The following is a 23735-nucleotide window of genomic DNA, read 5'->3' on the forward strand; positions in this document are numbered from 1 at the left end:
TAGAATGAAAGAAGCTCTGCCTGTAAAATGGACACACTTGTTTAGAATGGAAGAAGCTCTGCCTGTAAAATGGACACACTCGTTTAGAATGGAAGAAGCTCTGCCTGTAAAATGGACACACTCGTTTAGAATGAAAGAAGCTCTGCCTGTAAAAGGACACACTCGTTTAGAATGAGCAGGGAAATGTTTCTCCTCGCCTTCTTTTGTGGTTTAGCTTTCCTCCCGTTCCTCCGTGTGTGTGTGTGCATGTGTGAATATGTGCGTGTGTTCTTGCTCTTGTGTGTGTGTGTGTGTGTGTGTGTGTGTGTGTTTGTGTGTGTGTGTGTGTGTGTGTGTGTGTGTGTGTGTGTGTGTGTGTGTGTGTGTGCGGGTGCGTGTGTGCGTACGTACGTGCGTGTGTGCATGCGTGTGTTAAAATAAGTTTGCATCTCTGCCAAATGACTTAAAGACCACAGGCGGAGTCAGAGAAAAATAAACCATAAGCTAGGAAGGAGAAAAATAAATAAATAAACAAAAACAAAAAAAAAACTTTGTTCACTGATCGTCAGATAAAACATATAAACCCACAAGTATCAGATCTCTCTCTCTCTCTCTCTCCCCCCCACTCTCTCGTCCTCTGGGCTGCAGTGTTTGTTTTGGGGTAATCACATTTTGCCTGCATACTTTCTGTCTGGTTCAAGAGGGAGGAGGGAAGGTGTGTGTGTGTGTGTGTGTGTGTGTGTGTGTGTGTGTGTGTGTGTGCGCGTTGTTTCTTATCCTCACACTCATACAGTGTTTACCTTGGATCCCTCCCGTGTGTCTGCGGTCACAGAGACACCGTCCAAGTACAAGGTAGTATATGGACTAACAACATGTCACCCAGTGGTGGGAAAAGTACTCCAGTTTTACTTAAGCCATTCTGACCTGAGATCAGATTCATACGAGGTTTCCGCCGGACACACACTGGTCTGATGAACCCATTCTGACCTGAGATCAGATTCTAAAAAATGTCAGTCGTTCTTTGATTTAAAAAAAAATAGCAGACCTACAAGCTCGTATCGCGCCACTCGGTGGCGCGATATGAGCTTGTAGGTCTGCTATTTTTCAATAGCTAAAGCACAACATGATGCCAACACCAAAATGGGTGCCCGGTCAGAATGGGTTAAAGGACCACTTCACCACTTTTCAACCTATCTTCATATAATTGGTCCTCACTAATGTCCATGATAAAATGGCACACTTTGTTTCTGAACTGCCCACACCCCTCCTATATGAGACACAGACTGAGTATGATTATTAGTGAGGACCTGTGATATGAAGATAGGTTGAAAAGTGGTAAGTGGTCCTTTAATGTAGAGAGTCCGGCATTCAACATTCATTTGAGTAAAAGCACAAGAGTATTGGTCATTTTTAAGTGATAGTTCACCTCCAAAATTATTAATTTTTTAGCGTTTACTCGCGCCATGGAGTCTTGGCAATGGAATGGCCACGGCAATCTTTCTTAAGCCAATATAATTTGATGACTGGCGGAGTCTCAAAGAGTCTCCTTTGAGTCCCAAGAAAGAACTTAAGGTCAAAGGTTTTCATCCAAACCCTTTGAGTTATGTATTTACTGTCTTTACATCCAACATGTGTTGTGTTAGGTTATGTGTGTGTAAATCAGTCAGTCAGGGGTGTGAGGACTGGAGGAGACATAGAGCAACATGCTGACATTACTCCGTCCACCATTGCTTGGTCTCAAAACACTCCCACTTGTTAGCTTTACGTTTTATGTTTTGCTTTCTTTCATTTTACGAGAGGTCGCTCTTAGAATGAGAGGTGCGGTCGAAAATGTGGGTTACCTTCTTTCTCCATGTCCTCTGAGTAACCACAAGAACCCTGCATGACGTGCCTATTCTGGGAGCTTTCTAGAACCTGCTATTCCGACCCACGGCTATTCCGACCCACCCAGAGAGAGAGAGAGAGAGAGAGAGAGAGAGAGAGAGAGAGGGAGGGAGAGAGAGATAGAGAGAGAGAGAGAGGGAGGGAGAGAGAGAGAGATAGAGAGAGAGAGAGAGGGAGGGAGGGAGAGATAGAGAGAGAGAGAGAGGGAGGGAGGGAGAGAGAGAGAGAGAGAGAGAGGGAGAGAGAGATAGAGAGAGAGAGGGAGGGAGGGAGAGAGAGAGAGAGAGAGAGAGAGGGAGAAGGACACACGAGGAGACAGACAGACAGACAGACAGACAGACAGACAGACAGACAGACAGACAGACAGACAGACAGACAGACAGACAGACAGACAGACAGACAGACAGACAGACAGACAGACAGACAGACAGACAGACAGACAGACAGACAGACAGACAGACAGGGGGAGATTTATTGGAATCTGTGCTGTCAGGAGGATAACGGTGATGATGTCACACGTTCCTCCACCGACGTGCAGGATGCAGGAATGTCAAGGACACAACCAACCAGCACACACTAAACACCACACCTACTAGAGAGAGAGAGAGAGAGAGAGAGACAGAATCGTGGCACTGTTTCAACTGCAGTGTGTCATGGATTTAAAAACGGCACACACCTTCCAGACCATCATTTCTCTGCCTTTTTGATTCCACTTGATTGCTTCTTGAACGTTCTGCTTAGTTTTTGTTTCCGGTGGGACATTTAATTCCTTTTGAGTGGGATTGGATGAGAGTGAGATTGTGCACGGTGCAGCAGGAAGCATGGAACTGAAGGGTAGGCTGCATTGTGCACGGTGCAGCAGAAAGCATGGAACTGAAGGGTAGGCTACATTGTGCACGGTGCAGCAGGAAGCATGGAACTGAAGGGTAGGCTACATTGTGCACGGTGCAGCAGACAGCATGGAACTGAAGGGTAGGCTACATTGTGCACGGTGCAGCAGAAAGCATGGAACTGAAGGGTAGGCTACATTGTGCACAGTGCAGCAGGAAGCATGGAACTGAAGGGTAGGCTGCATTGTGCACGGTGCAGCAGGAAGCATGGAACTGAAGGGTAGGCTACATTGTGCACAGTGCAGCAGGCAGCATGGAACTGAAGGGTAGGCTGCATTGTGCACGGTGCAGCAGGAAGCATGGAACTGAAGGGTAGGCTACATTGTGCACGGTGCAGGCAGCATGGAACTGAAGGGTAGGCTACATTGTGCACGGTGCAGGCAGCATGGAACTGAAGGGTAGGCTACATTGTGCACAGTGCAGACAGCATGGAACTGAAGGGTAGGCTACATTGTGCACAGTGCAGACAGCATGGAACTGAAGGGTAGGATACATTGTGCACGGTGCAGCAGGCAGCATGGAACTGAAGGGTAGGCTACATTGTGCACGGTGCAGACAGCATGGAACTGAAGGGTAGGCTACATTGTGCACAGTGCAGACAGCATGGAACTGAAGGGTAGGCTACATTGTGCACGGTGCAGCAGGCAGCATGGAACTGAAGGGTAGGCTACATTGTGCACAGTGCAGACAGCATGGAACTGAAGGGTAGGCTACATTGTGCACAGTGCAGACAGCATGGAACTGAAGGGTAGGCTACATTGTGCACAGTGCAGGCAGCATGGAACTGAAGGGTAGGCTACATTGTGCACGGTGCAGCAGGCAGCATGGAACTGAAGGGTAGGCTACATTGTGCACAGTGCAGGCAGCATGGAACTGAAGGGTAGGCTACATTGTGCACAGTGCAGACAGCATGGAACTGAAGGGTAGGCTACATTGTGCACAGTGCAGGCAGCATGGAACTGAAGGGTAGGCTACATTGTGCACAGTGCAGACAGCATGGAACTGAAGGGGAGGCTACATTGTGCACGGTGCAGACAGCATGGAACTGAAGGGTAGGCTACATTGTGCACAGTGCAGACAGCATGGAACTGAAGGGTAGGCTACATTGTGCACGGTGCAGCAGGCAGCATGGAACTGAAGGGTAGGCTACATTGTGCACAGTGCAGACAGCATGGAACTGAAGGGTAGGCTACATTGTGCACAGTGCAGGCAGCATGGAACTGAAGGGTAGGCTACATTGTGCACAGTGCAGACAGCATGGAACTGAAGGGTAGGCTACATTGTGCACAGTGCAGGCAGCATGGAACTGAAGGGTAGGCTACATTGTGCACAGTGCAGACAGCATGGAACTGAAGGGGAGGCTACATTGTGCACGGTGCAGACAGCATGGAACTGAAGGGTAGGCTACATTGTGCACAGTGCAGACAGCATGGAACTGAAGGGTAGGCTACATTGTGCACGGTGCAGCAGGCAGCATGGAACTGAAGGGTAGGCTACATTGTGCACGGTGCAGACAGCATACAACTGAAGGGTAGGCTACATTGTGCACAGTGCAGGCAGCATGGAACTGAAGGGTAGGCTACATTGTGCACGGTGCAGGCAGCATGGAACTGAAGGGTAGGCTACATTGTGCACGGTGCAGCAGGCAGCATGGAACTGAAGGGTAGGCTACATTGTGCACGGTGCAGACAGCATACAACTGAAGGGTAGGCTACATTGTGCACAGTGCAGGCAGCATGGAACTGAAGGGTAGGCTACATTGTGCACAGTGCAGACAGCATGGAACTGAAGGGTAGGCTACATTGTGCACAGTGCAGACAGCATGGAACTGAAGGGTAGGCTACATTGTGCACGGTGCAGCAGGCAGCATGGAACTGAAGGGTAGGCTACATTGTGCACAGTGCAGACAGCATGGAACTGAAGGGTAGGCTACATTGTGCACGGTGCAGGCAGCATGGAACTGAAGGGTAGGCTACATTGTGCACAGTGCAGACAGCATGGAACTGAAGGGTAGGCTACATTGTGCACGGTGCAGCAGGCAGCATGGAACTGAAGGGTAGGCTACATTGTGCACAGTGCAGACAGCATGGAACTGAAGGGTAGGCTACATTGTGCACGGTGCAGACAGCATGGAACTGAAGGGTAGGCTGCATTGTGCACAGTGCAGGCAGCATGGAACTGAAGGGTAGGCTACATTGTGCACAGTGCAGACAGCATGGAACTGAAGGGTAGGCTACATTGTGCACGGTGCAGCAGGCAGCATGGAACTGAAGGGTAGGCTACATTGTGCACAGTGCAGGCAGCATGGAACTGAAGGGTAGGCTACATTGTGCACAGTGCAGACAGCATGGAACTGAAGGGTAGGCTACATTGTGCACGGTGCAGACAGCATGGAACTGAAGGGTAGGCTGCATTGTGCACAGTGCAGGCAGCATGGAACTGAAGGGTAGGCTACATTGTGCACAGTGCAGACAGCATGGAACTGAAGGGTAGGCTACATTGTGCACGGTGCAGCAGGCAGCATGGAACTGAAGGGTAGGCTACATTGTGCACGGTGCAGCAGACAGCATGGAACTGAAGGGTAGGCTACATTGTGCACAGTGCAGACAGCATGGAACTGAAGGGTAGGCTACATTGTGCACAGTGCAGACAGCATGGAACTGAAGGGTAGGCTACATTGTGCACGGTGCAGCAGACAGCATGGAACTGAAGGGTAGGCTACATTGTGCACGGTGCAGACAGCATGGAACTGAAGGGTAGGCTACATTGTGCATGGTGCAGACAGCATGGAACTGAAGGGTAGGCTACATTGTGCACGGTGCAGCAGGCAGCATGGAACTGAAGGGTAGGCTACATTGTGCACGGTGCAGCAGACAGCATGGAACTGAAGGGTAGGCTACATTGTGCACGGTGCAGCATGGAACTGAAGGGGAGGCTACATTGTGCACGGTGCAGCATGGAACTGAAGGGGAGGCTACATTGTGCACGGTGCAGCATGGAACTGAAGGGGAGGCTACATTGTGCACGGTGCAGCATGGAACTGAAGGGGAGGCTACATTGTGCACGGTGCAGCATGGAACTGAAGGGGAGGCTACATTGTGCACGGTGCAGCATGGAACTGAAGGGGAGGCTACATTGTGCACGGTGCAGCATGGAACTGAAGGGGAGGCTACATTGTGCACGGTGCAGCATGGAACTGAAGGGGAGGCTACATTGTGCACAGTGCAGGCAGCATGGAACTGTCGGACAGTAAATAAGCCGGCAGCTCCATGGACTTTGCACTTAGTCTTTAGAGAACCGGACTTGAGTTCAGTGCATACCCCGATGGGTCTCAAAGTGTCCTTGAGTGGGATCCAAAATGGCCCTGTACCAGTGTGTAACTCTGAGAGTGTACCCATAATGGACCCATAAAGGTCCATTTGGTTCCATTTGTCCATTTGTGATAACTACTGTACAAAGGAAGCGTTATTCTGTGTGCATATAGCCCATGTGTTACAAAAGACCGCTGGTAATCAACGGCTGGTCCGGGGACCACCAGCGGCCCAAATGGACACTTACAGGTCTTTAACTCTGCAGGCCACTTTTCTGTTCAGTTCCTCTTTTCCCACCAAATATTGAACCAGTTCAGAGTTTTTCCACTGGAAATGAATCGGTTTCAGAACCCTAAAAGTTGGGATCGGAACTGGAACAAAAGAAAATAAAGTCTGCCCGTTCCGTGAATCTAGAATGGAACCAGTTCTAGACTAGAACCAAAGTTATGTTGGTGGAAAAGGAGTCCTGACAGTGCGTCTGTATGTGTCTGTATGTGTGTGGCATTCTATGACAGAGAGGGAGAGAGGAGGAAAAGCTAGGAGTGAAAGAAAAAGTCTCCCTTATCTAAGAACTAAGTTATGTGCTGAGGTATCTGTGCAGACACTAAGGCACCAGCAAAAGGCAGAAAGGGGGGCGGTACGTACGCACACACGCACGCACGCACGCACACACGCACGCACGCACGCACGCACGCACGCACGCACGCACGCACGCACGCAAGCACACACGCGCAGGCACCCACAAGATTGGGAAAGAGACTCCCCCCAAACAGTCTAATGAACTCGCCTCGTTCTCCCAAATATGGCACGCGCTTTATCACATGAGAAGTGCATTATCTCCGCGAATTGCACCATAGTTGAATTACAGACATTACGGCTCCGCGGGTCTTTATCAAATAAACAATTACGCTACGCTGTGCAACCTTGTTTATTCCTTATCTTGATTTATTTACTCCAACCTTTTAGGATTTTTTCCCCCTTTGCTCTCTCTCGCTCTTTCGTAGGACGATACGAGACGATCTTCGACTGTACAAACGAGACGGTGGAGCAGAGTAATAACTATAAGTACATCTACTCAATTACTGTACTTTTTTGGTTTGGTCACTTGATTTCTATTCTTCTTAACTCTTATTCACTCAGGAGAGATTGTGCTCTTTTTTAGCAACGCCCTGCTATATGCACTTGCTTGCTCGCACGCACGTGCACGCGCACACACACACACACACACACACACACACACCTCTAATCTTTAGAGGTTTTGCACTATTTCCATTCAGATACTTATTCTACTATACACGTTTACTCCACTGCATCCCAAATAGTGTGCTTAACCTGTACTGATTATGAATACAAAGCATGCATTCTGTGATAAACAATGACACATTATCATACTGTAGGTATACATGAAGTCATTCAAACCAGCTGCAAGCATTGAAGTGATGAACACATTAATGCATTACTAATTACAAATGTGCATTCCAATGATCCAATCCATATGATTGCGAAATGGACCATTCTGCACAATGAGTCGGCTTGGTACAGTAAGTACAGTGTTGAAAGCAATACTTTAGTCAACTAAAATGTTGGATGCAGGACTTGTGCCATGCCGAGTGTTCCTACACTGTGCATGGTATCCTGTACTGTTCTTTGACTCAAGTAGAACAAATCCAGAGTAGTTCTCAGACCAAGTTTTCCTCCTACATTCCCCTCCCCCATAATAAATGTGCAATTTTAGATGTCTGAATATCCCCTCCCAACCCCCCTTACTTTTCACTCCCTTTCCCCTCTCTCTCTCTCTCTCTCTCTCTCTCTCTCTCTCGCTAGTTCATTAGCTAAAATGAATAGCACGGGAGGCTGGGCTTCATTTAAATGCCTCTGTCTTACACACCGCGGCTCTCTCGCCCGCCGCACTCCGTTCCCCGTCAAAAGAGGAAGCCGCTTCCCCCCTCGCCGAGAATCATTGACTCTTATTATACATGTAAATGGCTATCATAAAAATAAAATTTTCATTTAAGATTGTTAATGACTTCTGCAGCAAGGCTGGCTTCCTTTAATGATTACACCGTGGCGCTAATTAAACGTATTTATCTTGTGAGCATCCGTGACTGGGCCATCACACGTCCCCCCCCCCCCCCCCCCCCCGACGCCAAGTCCTTTCGCCTTGAGAGCGAGATATGGAGTCGCTCGCGTTTGGCGTCTGGACAAGGACCACAGTTAACCTATTCTGACCTGAGATCAGATTCATACGAGGTTTTCCACTGGACACACACTGGTCTGATGAACCCATTCTGACCCGAGATCAGATTCTAAAAATGTCAGTCGTTCTTCGATTTTTCAAAAATGGCAGACCTACAAGCTCGTATCGCGCCACTCGGTGGCGCGATATGAGCTTGTAGATCTGCTATTTTTCAATAGATAAAGCATAACATGATGCTAACACCAAAATGGGTGCCCGGTCAGAATGGGTTAAAATCCTCAATTGTTCAATGTATCCATTTGTCACACTGAAGTATATGTGCATATGAAACCAAATGGACTCCTATGGTTGCATGGGCAACGTTGGACCCTTATGGGTCCAGTTGGTTTCATCATTCTGCACACGCTCGGAGTTAAAGGAGTTATTTCACTTGCACCAACGCCTACTCAGGCCTTTTGTGTGCAGTGCACCTGGCTTGGTTCAATATGTACATATTTTAACATTATTCCCCCTTCCTATATAAACCCATTGCAACTACAAACTCCAATCATGTTGGACGTGAAAAAAGGAACGGAAAAAAAAGACATTGAAATAGGTTTCTGTGTCGGAGTGAGTGTGGAGCTAATGTGTGTCCCCCTTCGTCATCAACGTTGCCCCTAACCCCTGCTCCAGAATATGTATGCTGGGGGTTCAAGTGGGCTTGTTGTTTGAAATGTGCTCTACAAATAACCTCTCCTTGCCTTTACCAAGTCATCTCATTATGGGGTGTCAGGAGAGGTAAGACAGCCCAGGACACTAATGATGGTTTATGTTGAGATTCTGTAAACACGGAAGATAATGTATCTTCTATCTTAAAGGAAGACATGTGAACTGATAATGGAAAAATATGCAATTCCTCCACTTTTTGGGGTTGGTTGTGTGTGTGTGCGGCTGCGCGCGCGAGAGAGAGAGAGAGAGAGAAGGAGAATGAGAATAATAAGAAGAGATGAAAGCTGACCAACAGTAGACTAGACTAGTTGGACTAATCAGTTCCCAGTAAAAAACCCTAATCTTGAAAGTGAGGTCCAGGAACCCCTCAGGGGTCCTTCAGTCCAGGGGGTCCCCTAAACAACAACACATTTTACCATGTTATCCCCCAACACACACACAACAGGCACAACAATGTGTTAGATGCTCTGTGGCTCTGTGGCCAAATACACATTGTCTCTGTTATGTCCCAAAATTACTTTTCAAGTGTCAAATTCCAAAACGAGCAAAAGTACCGGGTTTGCTACTGTAAATCCGATGCTTTCGCGTGACACTGCAGTTCATTCACCAAACCAAAGTGTCGGTGGTCCGCGACAAGAAAACGTTTGAGAACCAGCTATACGATATTAAGAAAAAGGCGCCGTGGCGGTCTCACCGGTGCCGTCGACGGAGGCGCTCAGCATGTCGTTGTCGTGCCAGATGTGCTCCACGCCGCTGTCCCTCATCTCCTCGTCCTCGTCCTCCTTGGAGGAGAGCGCGCCGCCGCGGTGGCTGTCGGGCAGCGGCGACGCGTCGCAGCAGCCGTCGGCGCCGTTGGCGAGGCTGCAGGCCGGCGAGCCCGCCCCGTTGAGCAGAGCCTCCTCCTCCGACACCGGCAGCTTGTCCTCGTCCAGCTCGCTCTCCGAGCACGAGTCCACCGCGTTCTCATAGCTCAGCGCTGGAGAAGAGAGAGAGAGAGAGAGGACGATCAGACCAGGGGGTTCACAGGGGTTCTCATGTCAATGACCCCCAAATCGACTTAGTCCGCGGACAGGGTACTTCTTGTCCAGAAGTACTTCTAGTCCAGAAGTACTTCTAGTCCAGAAGTACTTCTAATCCAGAAGTACTTCTTGTCCAGAAGTACTCTGAAAAACGTAAACGTCCGGAATTCAAAATGTACTGTAAAAGTACAAAAGTAGAATGTATTCTTTATGCAGAATGTCCCATGTCAAGTTTTCAAATGTATTAACATGTAACATCTTTTAAAAATAGAGCAGATCTACAAGCTCACAATATGTCGCAAAGTGGGATTTGTACATTTTAAGGGTAGCACTAGCGGACTGTTTTCTCGCTCTCTTTCACATGCTTTATAGAGTCCGTTTCGTTTTACCGCAGTCTGAACAAGGTTAAGGAATGTGATTCAATGTGAATCTTTTTTCGTTCTGCTGCACAAGGCCAAACATCTGATTTGGCCTGCCAGTGTGCATATAGTCTAAAGAACAAGACAGCTGATCGTCAGTGAAAGGCTTGGTCTATACAGCGGTTCATCTCGACCACATTCAGTGCTGTGAAACGGCAGAGAGGGAGAGAGAGAGAGAGGAAATGTTCTAACACGCTTTTGATGTGTGATCACTAGAAGATAATGTTGTGGAATGCTTCGTCAATAGCGGTTCATTTCAACGACATTCTCGCGGTTCACTAACGTCTATGAGAAGATGAGAAGTTTAAACCACAACAGACTATAATTAACAATGCATGTACATATTAGTCGTCTCTATATTAAGTTAATCAGTCCAACCCAATTGTTGTGAAATCTGTAATAACTTTTGAAATATGAATGCTATTTACGTTTGGCACTGCTGTGACATCTGTGAATGTGAATTTAGGAGACAGACTGTGGGCCTTTTTAAGCCAACATTGACCTTTAATTAGTCGACTTGTACTCTCACGGTTTGATCGCCGAGGACTGCAACTCTGGGAGCGTACAAATGGAACCAAATGGACCCTTGCGGGTCCATTTGGTTCCATTTTGCACGCTTCCCAGATGATTTTCCTGCGTGCGGTCCAAAACAAGTCCGGCTACAGCGCAGTAGAGGAATTCTGCAAAGGTTAAGGGTTGAGGGAGCGGCTTTATGGCACGATTTACGAGGTGTAAATGTCAGCGTCCAAGTGACTGATCAGCGCTCTCCCGTTCCAACAACAGCCAGGCCCTCTTTCAGAGGATTATCACAAAAAACGGGTCTCGAAATGAAAATAAAAGAAAGAGAAATGAGTTTAGCCCTGCCAATTAAAACAATGGAGACAAAGACAAAGACATATAGTATATGCCTGCAGTTCTCGTCTGTTCCACTGAACCCAGTGGTTCTCAAAATGTCCATGTCAGGGACCCCCAAATCGATATGTATTATCCCACGGACCCCCGTTTCAAATAATGTTTGTGAGGGACGCTAGCCCCACCAATGCACCTTGGCGTTTGAAGATTAGGTCATAATATGGCATCCAAGTCTATGGGAGTTTGTTTAGTGCGCCTATGACGTAAATCGTTTGCCAGCCAAGTCTATGGACTTTGAGGATATTACAACGTTTTTTAGACCACTTTTAGAGAGTACTTTAGAGCCAGCCATAGTCTATGGATTTTAATGTTTGTTTGTTGCATTGCTAAGCCAAATTTCTCATGTATCCATGAATGTAAGTCTTTGTGGGGTGAGTAAGTTATTTTTTGGGTGCACTATCCCTAGAAAATAGCCAAAAAATAGCTGATTTACAAGCTCAAAACGTGTCGTCGTGACGTTGTAGATCGGCTATTTCCTCCATTGTTTAAACTTTTTTGAAATTGTAGAATAGAGTGTTTGTGTTTTTAAACTTTTCCACATTTTGCTACGGCACCCCACTCTGAGAAACCACCACCCTGACCCTTTGCACTCCACACTAACTGGCGGCGAGCGATTGTTGACAAGCTCCCTCGATTGGAAGTTTATGGTAACGCTTGCTGTAATCATCATCATTCTGGAAAAAGAAAGCCGTCCACTAAGTGCCCTTAAAGGACCAGTGTAAACTACACAGCAGTTTGTACAGGGCCTTGTGTTGGAAATTGCGGTGGAGGCTCCGAGATTAAAAAGGTCGTCTCCACATCACGTCACATCTCCTTCCAACACGGAGGCGTCGGGGGATTTTTGTGGGTTACACCCACTGGTGGAAAGTAACTGGCTACTTTATACTTCCACTCCGCTACAGAGGCACTGATTGCACTTTTTACTCCACTGCACTTATTTGAAGACGTTAGATAGAAGTGTCTTTGTAGATTTAGATTTTGTATATAGTATTTTTACTTTTACTATTTTTACTACTTTACTATTACTTATACTTAGTATACTATTATTTAAGTAAAGTAATTGACGTTCAAAATTTCATGACATTATTATTATTTATTTATTTTAGGTTTTATGACCTCAATTTCACGCAAAAAACCTTGAACTTTGAACATTCAGTGGATTTTCTGTGGGCTGGGGTTTTCTCTGGGGTTTGGAAGCCTTTTGAGCTGCAATGAAAACAGGCAAAACAGTGAAAACTGCTGGCAAATTCCATTGACTATGGGATCTCAAATAGCAGGAAAATCAGAGGACTTGTTTGAGCCAGAAAACCCCAGACCACAGAAAATATACTGAATATTAAAAGTTCAGGTTTTTTGGGTGCAATTGAGCTCAGAAAACCTAAAAGACAATTAAGAAAAACTACAAAAACGTTTTTTTTATGTCACAATCCCTTTAACTTTAATGGTTTACCTTGCAGGTAAACCATTGAGTAGAAAGACGAATCCTTGCCCATGCAGCGTGAATTAGCAAGTCCACAATAATGCCTGTTGAAATAGAAGTATTGGAATTTGAAGTACCGTACTGAAGGAAAGTAAGAGTACAACGTCTAGTGTGGAGCTCCCCTCAACCACATTCAATGCTGTGAAACGGATATCCCTGCATTACGGTATCGCCACTTTTACTTAAGTAAAATAAATCTCCCACCACTTGTTACAGCCCAATTACAGCGTGTACGAGTGGAATCTGTGAGAGAGCGGGAGAGCCCGCTGCTGTGGGCACGACGAGACAGCTGGCGAGAGCCGCGGCGAGCCAAAATAGACACTAATTTCCAGTCCTGCGCGCATGCCGCGCATGCCAGAGAGCTGCACCTCTCCGAGAAGGCACGATACTCGCAGTGGCGTGCGGTAAATAAGTGCATGTACTCGAGTACTTACTGTGTCCAAGTACAACTTCTGTCGTGCTTGGACTTAATTTGAGTATTTCCAATACCTTTATACTTCCACTCCACTACATCTACAATTATTTGACAGATTTAGTTACCAGTTGGGCTGCAGATTTGAGAAACCTACACATCAACCACTGATGCCCTTTATTTTATTACATCTCTTCGAAAAATAGACTATCCACAAGCTCATTCGCATTGGGCTTGTATTGGGCTATTTTTGAAAGATTTTGACAAAGTTCGAGAACCTTTGAAAAAACAAAAGTGTGAAATGGGACGATGAGGCCGTTACTGTCAGTACATTTGGAATACATGTTATAAAAGTAAAACAAAATTACACGGGCCTTTTACTTGTTTTGTGCTATTCCTACTTTTAAATTAGTCAAATAAATAATGATAAAATAAAGTAATTCACAGACACTGGTCTGTAAATACTCAAGAATGTGAGAAATTGCGAGAAGATAGCAGATAAGTTGATGTGTTGTGAGCATAATATGTAGATAGGATATTTGAAATAGCTTTGCAAAAAAACAAAAAAATACTCAAGTACAACACTCACGTAGGTATTCATTACACTGTGCACCACTGGAAACGGAGACTAATTTCCAGGATGCCTGACATGTCAGCAGCGCTGCACCTCACAGGGCAGGCTGCGTACTCCGGCACTCTGCGCGCCCATAGCGGGCATAGCGGAGATAATGTTACTGAATGCCATGCTATAGGAGCGTACAAGAGGCTTAACCTCCAGCTGGTACGGAATATTCATCATTACACGCCCCGGTGGGGGCGGTGCGCGCCGAGGAGCGCAGAGCGCCGATGAACCGTGCAACGTTAGACGCATGTAAATGTTTTCCCAGGTAGGAAGCGAGACACGCACACAAAGATAGATGCATTATTGAAACGAGTTGGCACACATATTGCACACACACACACACACACACACGCACACGCACGCACACGAACACACACGCGTTGCTCTGTCTCTGTCTCTCTCTCTCTAACACACACACACAGCTCTAGGTGTCACGGTATAAATAATAGAGAAATTATCGTATTGTTGAAAACCCATACACATCCCCAAAGACACACATTAGAGACACAAACAACTCATGCACAAAGGCAAATTAATAAAAAACCTGCGTGCGCACACACACGCGCACACACACACACACTAATGTCTGGCCCATGTAGACAGCAGACATTACACTTCAGCTTCATGTCCGAAAATAGCCCCACGCAGCCCTGTAAATAAGGGCTGTGAACCCAATCAGACAAGGCTCGTCTCGTCAATTACCCAGCAGCCCCGTCATTGTCACCTTCTCAGATACACGACCCCGGTGCGTGTGCACGCCGTCGCGTGAAGCTGAGCCGGCCGACGGAAGAACCTTTACGGGTACACGAGAATTAGCAGGGCCGGCATATGCGGAAAAAACATAACAAAAGAGACATCTGTGCTCTCTGTTTTCTTCAAGACCTCAAGACGTGAGGGTTGAGCGCGCCGTTACGCTACAGTGAGTTGCTTTGGCCTTACAAAGGACACTACGGACAGGCGACTGTGTGTGAAGGACTCACCAATGGGCTCTATATGCACACACACCATTTTGGAACGAACTTGGCCCCCTTCAGGTGATAATACTAATGATACTAATGAAGGCTCTGTTGAAGCCGATGAAGGCTCTGTTCCATTCTGGTCAAACAGAGTCAGGGTGCTGCTATTGTGCATCAATTGGAAACACTCTGCTACACCAGTAGTGAGTGCCCTTGAGTGGGTTCCAAATGGCCCCCGTACGGGTCTGTAACTCTGAGAGTGTAAATGGAACCACATGGACCCGTAATTTGTACACTCTCAGAGTTATGGGGGTTCTTACCCATAACCACTGTACACTAAATGGAACAGAGCCTTAATTATTATCATTGGTAGCAAGTAAGTATACGGGAAGGGGCCCGGAAGTAGGAAGAGTTATTCTGTGTGCAGACCGCAGAGCCTATTTCAGCTTGTTTTGAGCTTACAGATCTGCTATTATCGGCGAAGGTTCCCCCAGAATAGGTATTCCGATGACATCGTTTTTGAAGTCAGGGCCTTTTTTGTACATGTACTGTATGACAGAGCACTTTCAGGCCATGATATTGAAACTTTTACTGGATTAAAAACGGTCTAGCAGAGCATTTCCTCCACCTTTGACGGTTCCAGACGCTGTGCCAGTATCGGTACAGGGGACACGCCTCATTGGACGTTTCCAAGAAAAACAACCAATCACGCCAGACCACAGCAGAGAGAACTATGTGTGGCCATGACATCACAGCAACCCCAGTTTTATATTTTCTTTTAATATCCTTTTTAGTTTTGACTTATGTTTATGACTAATAAACAAGGAGGGGAAATACAAATAAAAATAAAAAAAACTCATAAGGTTTGGCGGGTTGACGTTGACAGATTTATGTGATGAGTGGTTTTGAAAGGTTATGGGTTAATGAAATATATGGTATGTCTTCTTCAAAATACGGGGGCACACACACACACACACACACACACACACACACACACACACACACACACACTTAAGGCACCATATTAAATTTGAAGCAAAGTTCTCATCGCCTGACTGATGTCATACATAACAAAGAAAAACACTCCCCCCTCTCCCCTCCTCTCCCCTCCTCTCCTCTCCTCTCCCCTCCCCTCCCCTCCCCTCCCCTCCCCTCCTCTCCTCTCCTCTCCTCTCCTCTCCTCTCCTCTCCTCTCCTCTCCTCTCCTCTCCTCTCCTCTCCCCTCCCCTCCCCTCCCCTCCCCTCCCCTCTCCTCTCCTCTCCTCTCCTGGTATTGACTGGCCTGCACTTGTCTGTCGTCAACAATTGCACAACAGGTGCAAATTAAAAATGAAAGTGGTGGGGGTTGGGAGGTACGGTATGGTGGGGGTTGGGCGGGCTTGGGGCGGACTCCGCTGACCTGATCAGAATACCAATTGACGCCCAGAAACAAAAGCTTTTTCAAGAGGTGCGATCACAAGGGTTTAGGGCAAGTTCAGACATAGTAATGCACACGCACACACACACACACACACAGAGGAGGGATGAAGACATATATAAAGACTGTCTGGGTGGTATATATACCTCGGTGGGTGCTGATGGTAATACCCTTTCATTATGGAGGGAATTACAATCCACAATGCCGTCAATCTAATTAGATTTAAACACCCACTACCTGTCACTCTCCTTTTGACAGACCTGAGCGACAAAATACTCAAGTGGTCATTTAACTCTGAAGAGTGGAGTGGAATGCAATGGACCCCAACGGTATACAGTGTGTAAATAGTGTTGATTTGGACAGACCTTATATTGAATAATCTCATGTGCTTGTCTTTGCAAAAAACTGTTTATATATATATATATATATATATATATTATATATGAACAACTCCGAACAGCTTTCCCCCACTTTGACTTTGACACGCTATATCCCATCAAGAAGTTGTAGTAATTTTGTTTGCATTTCCAGGTGTCACATTTTATCCCATGACAGCATATATCTAATTCAGCTTCAACCGGCTCCCCCACCACCACCACCACCACCACCACCCCCCACCCTTTCTCTGCACTCCTTCATCTCCCAAAGAACCCCCCTCCCAAAGAACCCCCCTCCCACACACTCTCACAAAAGCAGGGAAGAGGAGGGTCCCTGCTCCAACAAAGGGCGACACGGATCTGGCCACTGATATAGACTTAAATGTGGAGAGGAGAGGAGAGGAGAGGAGAGGAGAGGAGAGGAGAGGAGAGGAGAGGAGAGGAGAGGAGAGGAGAGGAGAGGAGAGGAGAGGAGAGGAGAGGAGAGGAGAGGAGAGGAGAGGAGAGGAGAGGAGAGGAGAGGAGAGGGTGAAATTATCTCACGCCACAACCTTTGGTTTGCGCTTACATATTTTTTCCTGTCTGGACGTAAGGACTAAACAAGTTTTCACTTAAAAGGCCTGTTTTCTTTGCTGGAGAAAAGCTGTACACACACACACACACACACACACACACACCGCACGCACACGCACACACCCACCTCAGCACAATTAATTCCCCATAACTCAGAATTTACCAACTCAGAAGGTAAAGAAAACAGCAGCATCAGAGAGAGGGTGACTCAGCGTTTTATGTCATTTTCAAATGATAAGAGCAGCATATTATTATAGTTCAGTGTCACGGGACAGAGACCGGCTCGGGGTTCAGAGAATGACTGTCACCAAGAGAGAGAGAGAGAGAGAGAGAAGAAAGAGAGAGAGAGAGAGAGAGAGAGAGAGAGGAGGAAGAAAACTAAAAGAAAGCTATCTTACACACTGGAAAAGATCTACTCAAAACCAGAGAAGAATTGAATGCTATTTAGCTCTAAACAGAGACTACACAGTAGCAGAATACTTGAGCACTGTAACTGATCCAAAACGAAGGAAAACATTAACTCAATATAGACTCAGTGAACACAGTCTTGCGATTGAGATGAGAAAGGCCACCATACAGTAGGCAGTCCTGGCTCCCAAGAGAAGACAGACTATGCACCCACTGCACACAAAACCAGATAGTAACCGAGCTACACTTCCTAACCGTCTGTCCACTGTACCAAGACATCAGAGACATAATACTTCCCACAGATTGCAATCACCCAAGGAGAGTTTGAAAACATGACTAATGACAAAAAAATCCCATATCTGTTGGGTGAAGTACAACAATGTGCAAACAGCAGCGATATTTGCGAGCTGCTGTGACCGGAGAAGGATGTCAAATGGAATACAAGCACCCAAGGAATACAAATCATTGTGTGTACACTGTTTATACCCTACACTGCTTACAGCAAATGACCTTTTTAAAATAAATAGAGCAACTAATTTTAATTCAATCGCATTTGAATAAATTGCTGATACTTGTCGCAAATGTTTTTATACTAAGGGAATGCAAGAACATTGAAATACTGCGGTCAACTTTCAAAAGTATAAAGCTAACATCTCCTATATGGATGTGTAACTATCTCTGACAGAAAATGCACAATCTTTTAATAGTTTCACAAGTTATTACCAAAAGTGTTAACACAGCTCTGTTTACACCTTTATTACATTCCTATTTATATCCAATATTTATTTGTAAATACATAATTGTTTTATTTTGATCTTGTTCCGCTTCTTTGGCAATGTAAATGTACATTTTCTCATGCCAATGAATTGAATTGAATTGAATTGAATTGAATTGAATTGAATTGAATTGAATTGAATTGAATTGGAGAGAGAGAGAGAGAGGGGGGGGGGGTGTCAGCCCCATCGCTGTCACCCTGCGCTCCTCTCAGCGATGACACAAATTGACATGTTGGGACTCGCAAATTGGTTAGCGCTGCACCGCTGCCAATACCGGTGCTGTCACAGGAGGAGTCGGGCGGCCATTGTCGAGGTGCCACAGGCTGACAGGAAGAGTGTGCGCCTGGCGTCGGTATTGTACCGACGAAACAAAGTCATTCTCATCTACTAATGTCTCGCCGACAGTTGTATTACACCTCCCCTCCTGTGTGCACACACACACACACACACACACACACACACACACACACACACAACACACACACACACACACACACACACACACACACACACACACACACACACACACACACACACACACACACACACACACACACACACACACACCCCTACATCTTGGCACAGAATGAGGATGTCTATTTCTCTAATTATACTATACTTGTTGGGTCATTATGACCTCACAAGTATAGTAATAACATAACACACACACACATGCACGCGCACGCACAAACACACGCAGACCTCACTATTAATCAATCTTTTGCGTTAGCGGTGAGAAGAGAACAGACACATGAATACTAAAATAACACCATGTTTACTTGGTGTGTGCTCTGCCTCTGTCTCTTGTACTTCCCTGGGTTTTTTAAGTGTCAGCCGTGACAAAAGCCATCACTAAGCAACATTCTTCTTTAACCCGTTCTGACCTGAGATCAGATTCATACGAGGTTTCCGCCGGACAAACACTGGGTCTGATGAACCCATTCTGACCTGAGATCAGATTCTAGAAATGTCAGTCGTTCTTCGATTTTTTTCAAAAATAGCAGACCTACAAGCTCGTATCGCGCCACTCGGTGGCGCGATATGAGCTTGTAGATCTGCTATTTTTCAATAGCTAAAGCACAACATGATGCTAACACCAAAATGGGTGCCCGTTCAGAATGGGTTAAACAATAACCCCCGCTACCTGTTTGATAAGCGCCCGCGACTAACTGCCAAGCCTTCTATTCTATCATTTATATGAATGCACTTTTCCCATTATTTTCCCTTTAAAAGAGAGAATGAAAAAATAAATAACCGCCTCTCGCAGCTCTGAGGTGAATGAAAGGCTGGCGTCGCTCGTGGGATAATTAAAATGACACATGTAATAAGACAGGGCGACTTTGAACCGCCTGACATAACCCCCTTTTTTCACGCTTTCACCCGCCCGCGTGCGCGCGCACACACACACACACACACACACACACACACACACACACACACTCTGACTGTCGCTGAACGGTGCAGTGATATGTCTGAATATTGTATATTGATCGGCTGGGAGCTCATGCCTATCCGTAGACTGTTCATCAAAAACGAGAGAGAGAGAGAGAGAGAGAGAGAGAGAGAGCGAGAGAGAGAGAGAGAGAGACTTTTCTAAATTCGTTCCTTTATTTATTTGGTCTTTTCTACATTTAGTTTGTACCCGTCATCATTATAATGTGAAGTCCAAGCAGTGACACACCCATACTGTACCAGTACAGTATCATAATGGAGGGCATTGGGTTCATGGTAGCAGTGAACAAACACCTCATACAGCTGTAGATATCTTTCTGTGAGCATGGAGACTTGGCTCTATTATGTGATGCATCTGCTCCCCATGCTTCTGTCTGCATGTGTGTGTGTGTGTGTGTGTGTGTGTGTGTGTGAGTGTGTGTGTGAGTGTGTGTGCGTATGTGCGCACGTGTGTGTGTGCGTGCCTGCGTGCGTGGGGGTGGACTTAGAGATGCTCTGATTCAATTAAACTCCTATTTATTACACAGGATGAGCGAGAGAGCAACAGGCAATGAGAGAGAGAGAGAGAGGGGGGGGGGGTATCACTTCCTGTGGGTTCATGTGTAGATGCACCATCTGTATCTCTGTCACACACATGTTCTCCACCCCTCCCCCCCTTCCTGCCTTCCAGTGGTGGAAAGTAACTAAGTAAATGTACGTAAGTAAATGGTAAATGGTGCATTTATATAGCGCCTTTATCCAAGGCGCTTGACAGAGATTGTGCATTACATTCACCCATTCACACACACCGATGGCAGCGGAAACCATGCAAGGCACCAACTAGCACATCGGGAGCAATTAGGGGTTCAGTGTCTTGCTCAAGGACACTTCGACAGTAACTCTGGGGGAGCCCGGGTTCGAACTGGCAACCTTACGGTTACCATCCAGGCACTCTACCCCTGAGCCACCGCCGCCCCCAAGTACAATTATAATTTACAATTTAGGCATTTAGCGGACGCTCTTAATCCAGAGCGATTTATATTAAGCAAGAACAAAAAAAACATGGCAATACATCATACACAGTTATAAAATAGTTATCATGAATCATAATGTAAGCTATTTGTAACAGTGGAATATCTATATAATGAAACTATGCATGTAGTGCTATATGTCTACATAAAATGCTATCTATTTGATCTAAATTACTTAATTTGAGCCTTTGCATAATGCCTGGAGGTAGTCGGGGCTAGGGCTAGTGCTATACGGGCCAAGATGGAGTCTGAAGAGGTCGCTTTTCAGAGTACGGCGGAAGATTGGGAGTGAGTCTGCAGTTCTGGTTTTGTTTTGGAGCCAGAAGGAAGAAGAGTTTGGGACGTGTATTTAAGTATTTTAAGTACACTTAAATACAATGTTGTGATAATGTACTTGAGTATTTCCAATTTCCAATAGGTTTACTTCCAGTCCATATACAAATTGGATCCAAATGTTGTACTTTAGTTACTAGTTATTACAAAACATACATTAACCCATTCTGACCTGAGATCAGATTCATATGAGGTTTCCGCTGGACACACGCTGGTCTGATGAACCCATTCTGACCTGAGATCAGATTCTAAAAATGTCAGTCGTGCTAAAGCCTAACATGATGCTAAGACCAAAAGGGGTGCCCGGTCAGAATGGGTTAACCACTTCAGCCATGTACATTTTGGCCATTTGAAAATAGCCAATCTACAAACTGCTATTCTTATTAAAAATTTTTTAAAGATGTGTCATACACTTGAAATGGGACATTCTGCATTAGGAGTAGCCTATACTTTTACTCTTGCTAATTTAACTACATGTTGATGCCAATACTATTTCCACTCAAGTACATTTTGAATTGTGGACTTTTACCTGTGACAGAGTATTTCTATATTGCAGCATTGATACTTTTACATAAGTAAAGATTTAAGTACTTTTTCCACCCCTGCTGCCTTCATCCCTCTCTTCCTCTCACTCTCCATCCTCGCTCGCTCCTCACACACGCAAGAGAGAGAGAGAGAATACAATTCCATGTAGTTTTAGTCACATTTTAGTCATCTGAAATATGTTAGTGGCATTGTACTCGAGTGAAAGTACACAAGTATTGGCATCCCAATGTACACCCTTTTGGTGTTAGCATTACGTTATGCTTTAGCTATTATAAAATAGCAGATCTACAAGCTCATAGCGCGCCACTGAGTGGCGCGCTACGAGCTTGTAGGTCTGCTATGTTTGAAAAATCGAAGAACGACTGACATAGAAACATGGCTTTTTCAGAAAACTGTCAGGATGTAGAAGACATTTTTAGAACCTGAGGTTAGAATGGGTTAAAGTATACCAACAGTAAAAGGACTCAAGTACTTTGGTCGACTAAATCTACGGTTGATTTAGTGACTAAAATGTATTTTGGCGGGCCTGTGCTGGCTCCATAATGCCTGCTTTTAGGACTTGCTATTTTCAGCATGGAACCAAGCATAAGATGACTGGTTTTTGAGGGCCTCCTATGACCAGCTAAGTGCGTTTGTGTGTACCACAAGGCCGTGATTTGATTGGCTGGGATGTGATGCATTGATAAGAGTTTTTTTCTTTTCTTTTCCTACTGGATCTCTTCTCCACTTTTTCTAGTTTTATCTAATTTATCTGTTGACAGTTGTAGTTATAGCTTATATAGCCATAGATATAGCTTAGTTTTTATCTGGTTTTCCTCTGTGGGAAAAAAAAGTTTTTGTCGACCAAATCAACACTAGAGAGAATTAATTAAAATGTACAAACCAAGGAGAGGAGAGGGAAGAGAGAGAGAGAGAGATGATGATAAATACAATACGCTAAAATCTTTTGTAGCTTTCGATTCACTGGTCAGGTGACAGACACACACACACACACACACACACACACACACACACATTGACACGCATCAAGCACAGAGGAAGGCAGGAAGGAATCGAGCGAGAAAAACTGGTTAAAATTAGAAAATTTAATTTATTTGATAATTCCCCAGAATAATTAGAGTTAATATGGGTTAATTAATATGCAAATCTCTCAGCAGATGTTCAGCACGCAGGCAGGAGAGGAGAGAGCAGGAAAACACACAACCCGCTTTTAACTCTGTCTCTCTGTCTCTCTCTCCCCCTCTCTCTCTCTCTCATCCTGCCTGGGTTTTGCTGTCAGTTATCGGGTGCCATAATTACTGTAACTAACAAACACACACACACACACACACACACACACACACACACACTCTCTGATAGAGCCAAAACAACCAACGCCATCACGCGCCCATAGACACACACACACACACACACACACACACACACACACCCCCTCCCCAGTACGCTTGTCTCTCTCACATAAAGGCAGACCATCGCTAATTTCCCCTCCGCTGTAAAGAGGGTCTTTTCAAGTCCACCGGGCTGCTGAATGCCGAGCAGCCACGTACTTAAACTATTTCTAATTTGTGTGTCTTTGTGCGTCTTTGTGTGAGTGCCGGTGTGTAAATGTAAATTTGTGCATTTGCAGCAAGTAAGTGCCTAACGGCAACCATGAGACACCTGCACATCGCGGCCGTCGCGAGGAAACCTTGTATGTCCGCGTTTCAACTTCCGGCATTACCAGGTGTCACCTATGACGCTAACGGGGTCATGGGTCAGACAGAGTCAGGGTGCTGATACATACTGGAAACACTCTGCGGGTACACACTAAGGTCTATAATGTTTTAGGAAGCATTTTATGGCTACTACTGATGTTTTTAAATGTCCTATATATATATATACACAATAACTTTACTTGCTATGTCAGTGGGTCTCAAAGTGTGGTCCAGGTACCCTCATGGTTCCTTGAAGGGGTTCCAAATGGCCCCTTTACTGGTGTGTCCCTTACTCTCGTTTAACCCATTCTGACCTGAGATCAGATTCTAAAAGTGTCTTTGATTTTTCAAAAATAGCAG

General features: G+C 45.7%; 1 protein-coding gene across 1 annotated transcript in view; it reads right to left on the bottom strand.

Annotated features, from left to right (window-relative positions):
* Positions 1 to 23735, bottom strand: part of zeb2b (zinc finger E-box binding homeobox 2b) — a 121353-nt gene that overhangs the window by 30527 nt on the left and 67091 nt on the right. Inside the window, exon 2 of the mRNA XM_083758357.1 lies at positions 9664 to 9945. Coding sequence (XP_083614483.1) covers positions 9664 to 9945 — 282 coding nt within the window. The remainder of the gene's footprint in view (positions 1 to 9663; positions 9946 to 23735) is intronic.

Source organism: Protomyctophum parallelum, assembly GCF_964188405.1.
Source record: "Protomyctophum parallelum genome assembly, chromosome: 23".
Classification (NCBI taxonomy): domain Eukaryota; kingdom Metazoa; phylum Chordata; class Actinopteri; order Myctophiformes; family Myctophidae; genus Protomyctophum; species Protomyctophum parallelum.